Here is a 5000-nt window from a genome sequence, read left to right on the forward strand (position 1 = left end):
TTAAAAGACATTGGGTGTGGAATGTGCCACTGGCTCCTTTTTTCAGTAGTAATATTTCTGTTGTAGCAAATTAATTGACTTATAAATGCTACACAGCGACTGGCAAGTAAGTTATATTTTTCCACATTTACTGAAATGAATATCGCAATAATGCAAGCATTGCAATGCATTCGTGATAGTATCGCATTGTGGTATGTACTGTATATTGTAGCATGTACTGTATATTGTGATGCACATTGAATCGTGAACCCCTTGCCAATACCCAGTGCTAGAGATGAGTGGCAGAAATATCTCTATCTGCCACTTTCTATTTATGTCTGTCTGTCTCACTCTCTCAACATTCCTCTTTCTGTCTCACGCTCTCTCTATCCATTACACACTCTCTCTAGGCTGTCACGTCTCTTCGTTTCTCTCTGTCTTAATACCCCCTCACATGTTTTCTCTCTTACAGTTTACTTCTCTTCTCCCCCCCCCCCTCTCTCCCATCACAAGCTCTCTCTGCTGCACTGCTTCATCTCTTCATTACTCTCTCCCTCCCTCTGCATCTCTGTTCTCTCTCTGGGCTCTGTCATCTCTGTCAACCTCCAACCCCCGACTACTGTGCGGTGGCAGTTCACTGCCTTGGAGAGACGGGGGCCTCGTGAAATCCCTACCGACACGTCGCCCCCCCCCTCATTTCTCTCTCTCTCTCTCTTGCTCTCTCTCTCGCTCTCTCTCTCTCTCTCTCTCTCTCTCTGGTGAATCAATCACCCTCACATCCTAGTCACAGCCTCAGAGGCAGAGGCTGCTAATCCGTCTCCCCGTGCGGCCTACCGCGCAACATGAAACTCATTTCCACATATTCCACTGAGCACATTACCCACCGACTGACTGCTGTGCCGCGCTCCGCTCTGCTCGCTCTGTGTGTGATTTTGTGTGCGTGTGTGTGTGCGTGTGTGTGTGTGTGTGTGTGTGTGTGTGTGTGTGTGTGTGTGTGTGTGTGTGTGTGTGTGTGTGTGTGTGTGTGTGTGTGTGTTGATGTTTGTGACTTTGTCAGTGTGTGTGTGTGTTTGTGAGAGAGAGGAGAGAGGGGAGAGAGAGAGAGAGAGAGAGAGAGAGAGAGAGAGAGAGAGAGAGAGAGAGAGAGAGAGAGAGAGAGAGTCAGTGATTTTGTGAGTGTGCTGTATGTATGAGTGAGATTTGTGTGTTTGCTACTGTGAGTTTTCGACTGTGTGTGTGTGTGTGTGTGTGTGTGTGTGTGTGTGTGTGTGTGTGTGTGTGTGTGTGTGTGTGTGTGTGTGTGTGTGTGTGTGTGTGTGTGTGTGTGTGTGTGTGTGTGTGTGTGTGTGTGTGTGTGTGTGTGTGTGTGTGTGTGTGCGGATGTACTTGTGAGTGTGTGTTTCTGTCTGGTGTAGACGGGTGGGGAGGGAGCAGAGCGCAGAGCTGCCGCAGGCTACAGTTAGAACCTACCGGAACGTCGTCGAATGTGATGTCCGTGACGTTGTTGTTGGGACAGCTCTGCCAGGAGTTGTTGAGGCGGAAACCGAACGCGCTGGTGTGACGGCCGTCAAGGGCGATGTACTTCCGGAAGGTGCAGTTCTGGACGTTGATGGGCCCGTCATAGATCTGCATGCCTCGGATCGGGAAATTCCTTCAGGGAAGAAGAAAATACATAAGACAAAATGGGAACACGGTTCACATCTTACACATGTCACATGTTAAGTGACTTTTAAAACATGTGTAAGGCAAAATCAATCATTTGTTAGGCATGTATTCCCAAATGTCTTGTTCACTGCCAATAAGGCCCTTATTATGGATATAATTGGACCTACTAGGTCAGTGTTTCTTCACCTTTTATGAAAAAACGGCCATTTGATTTCATCATAAGCCTCCCAACACCCCCTTGACCCCATCATAAGCCTGCGAATGCCTCCCCCCCCCTAGTATTAAAATGTAAAATACACTATAATGCCCTTTTGCAACTGAGCACCCCCACTCTGACCTGTCTCCCCTCATCCCACTGCACACCCACCGCCTCTCTAACGCCCCCTAGGTCCAACATTTAGGAACATTATACTAGGCCCTTAACACATGTCTTATTAGTCATTAAACTAACAGTAACTAGGCATGCATCACTAGTTAACATGTGGACCCTTTTCTCAAGTGAAAAATTATTCAGCAGTGTGACTGACAATAACCAGTCAGCAGTGGACGGAGAGCCAGAAAAGCAAGAGCAAGATAAGAGTTTGTCTTAGGATGAAATAATAAAATCCAATGCATCTCGGAAATGTGCGGCCGGCAGACAACCTTGGTATCTAATCTCGACAGAGAGAGAGCCAGCCAGGCCAGCTTGCCAATGTGCCTGCATGTCAAATGTGTTGTTACAGATGAAAGCATGCTACGCTTTGATGAGGAGTGCCACATATAAGAAGTGCGCTGCTGTGTAGTGATAAACACTGGAGCCGAGAGGAGACACACGGCTTTGCTTTTTACTTTTTTCCATTTCATATGACTTGGAGAAAAAAAATATAACTACAAGAAGAAAAAAAAACATCAAAAGTTTCTGAATGTGTTGACCTCTTCGTAACCTCTCTGCAATGTTGGATTATTCTTCTCGCTAAGCACCTTCGCAGGGGCCGATTGTAATTGCAAAGGGAGCCAATTAACTCCTTTTCTGAAGGCAGGAAGGCAGACAAAGTATGGCTTTTTTGGCGTGTTTTTGTGTGCTCATGAATACTTACACTCCCCTGGGTAGCGACCTCTCCGACAGGTCGGTGCCCCCGGGACCCCAGATGCTGTGCATGGGCATGGGCATGCCCCGATTGGCGCTCTCGCCCACAAACAACGAGTTCTGCACTTGCTGACGTGAGCCGTCGTCGTCTGGAAAGGTGCCTCCGCTGAGGAAGGGAGGGAGGGAGAGAGAGAGAGAGGGAGAGAGAGAGAGAGAGAGAGAGAGAGAGAGAGAGAGAGAGAGAGAGAGAGAGAGAGAGAGAGAGAGAGAGAGAGAGAAGATCAAACCTATAACCACCACAAATTCCACAATCCCAATACCCCATTCCCACCTGTGCCCCACCACCACCCCTGCAAACTCCCCCAACAATCCATCAGCACCATCTCCACCTCCCACCACCCCTTCCCTACTCCCCCCTCTGCCTCCACCTCCCACCACCCATCCCCATATCCCCCTCAGCCTCCTTCTCCCATTCCCAACCCCAGCTACACACCCCCAGCCTCCATACACCGTGCTACCCCCTCAGTCTCCTTCTCCCATCCCCAACCCCACTGCTCCCCCCTCAGCCTCCATCTCCTCTGCCTCCACCCTCCCTGCTACCCCGCACCCCAGCCTTCATTTCCCATCCGCAACCCCAGCTACGCACCCCCAGCCTCCATCTCCCTTGCCTCCACCCTGGCTGCCCCCCCCCCCCCCCCCCCAGTCTCCACCCTCCCTGCTACCCCCCCCAGCCTCCTTCTCCCTTGCCTCCATCTTCACTGCTCCCCCCTCAGTCTCCATCTCCCCTGCCTCCACCCCGGCTGCTCCCCAGAGAGGTTACTTTTCACACTGCTGCTAAATTGCTTTCCCACTTTCCCGATGCATTCATTTCCCTTCTGCCTCTCTCTCCGGCAGGGGCAGGCAGCCTCCATATAAGGCGTTTTCCAATTAAACCCACAATGCAAGGGTCTTAAAAAGGACCGTTCCATAAATAAAACGCATCAATTTTATATTCCCAGAAATGCGTGCATATCTTTAAAAAAGAAGTGCGCCTTACCTGGCCAGGGTTAGGCCGATGCCATTATCAGCGAATCTGCAGAGGAGAATATGACAGCGCGGTTAACCCCTCAGCGCAAAGCATTTCATGTGAAATGAGTTAAGATGCATACTGTAAACCTCTTTACATACAAATAGGGCTACATTCCATTAATTTTCCTTCCGCGGTCGGAAATAAAATACAGTTGTGTACAGCACGGGTTGTCAATGATGTTCACGTCGTCCATCAAGAGGTGAAGTGGGCGAGTGGGGGGTGGGGTAGGGTGAGGAGGAGAGGACTTAAATGCCAGGAGAAGTTGCGGCAGATTTCTCTCTCTCTCTCTCTCTCTCTCTCTCTCTCTCTCTCTCTCTCTCTCTCTCTCTCTCTCTCTCTCTCTCTCTCTCTCTCTCTCTCTCTCTCTCTCTCTCTCTCTCTCTTCACCTGAGACAGTCTGTGATGGGCAAATTGGATTCCCCACAGCAGCCCACAATCCAATACCACATATTCCAAATCAAGTGGGTTCCGCCTAGCTGCACTTAATGCACTCGATTTCATTATCACCTCCCATAGCTGGGCCCAAAACGCTGCTAATAACAAAATATAATCAGCTAGTTTAGTGGGTGGAATGGCTGCAATTTCAAGCACAAGTCGTTATTGGCATGCACTATTACAAATACAGTCAGATGACGTGCTGAGCCGTCAACAACAGAGAAACAGAATTGAAGGCGGTAGCAGTTTAATGGGAACGCGGGTTTTGAAAAATGTACAGCAATGTATACATCCTTAAATTGTAAAGGAGACACACAGAACCACGTAAAGAGAGTCAGGTATGAATAAGTAAACAAGAGCATTGCACAGCATCAAAGCAGTGTTGCATGACAGAGTATTGCAGCAGGTCTATTGCTATTGCACAGTGGCGCGAGTGGTATTCCATGAGAGCGTAGTTTTAAAGGGCTTTGCAGCACAGAATATTTCACAGCTGCACGACATGACAGAATATTGAAGAGCAGACTTAACGCTGTTATCTGTTGCGGTGAAATATTTAGTGCCCGAGGCAGGTAGCTGGTAGCAGCCAGAGGGCTTAGGGGGTGGTGGGTCTACTCAGGGTTGGACTGGGCGAGAAATAGGGCCCGGGCACTTTTGGCTTTAAAGGCCAAAAAGGGAAGGGATGGGGGGGACAAAGGGGTCAGTTGACCCAGGGTCCTCAGGGGTCAGTTGGGTCCTCATTACATTGCATGTGTTGGGTGAGGGGGTCCTTTCAGATGACTTTGTCCC

At 49.3% G+C, this 5000-nt stretch overlaps 1 protein-coding gene across 2 annotated transcripts in view; it reads right to left on the minus strand.

Annotated features, from left to right (window-relative positions):
• cemip (cell migration inducing hyaluronidase 1) overlaps positions 1 to 5000 on the minus strand; it is a 148622-nt gene that overhangs the window by 16014 nt on the left and 127608 nt on the right. For both annotated transcript variants that reach the window (XM_063189030.1, XM_063189029.1), the window contains exons 19-21: positions 3747 to 3782; positions 2721 to 2876; positions 1450 to 1630 (exon numbers count right to left, since the gene is read on the minus strand). In XM_063189030.1, coding sequence (XP_063045100.1) covers positions 1450 to 1630; positions 2721 to 2876; positions 3747 to 3782 — 373 coding nt within the window. The remainder of the gene's footprint in view (positions 1 to 1449; positions 1631 to 2720; positions 2877 to 3746; positions 3783 to 5000) is intronic.

Source organism: Engraulis encrasicolus, chromosome 22 (assembly GCF_034702125.1).
Source record: "Engraulis encrasicolus isolate BLACKSEA-1 chromosome 22, IST_EnEncr_1.0, whole genome shotgun sequence".
NCBI lineage: Eukaryota > Metazoa > Chordata > Actinopteri > Clupeiformes > Engraulidae > Engraulis > Engraulis encrasicolus.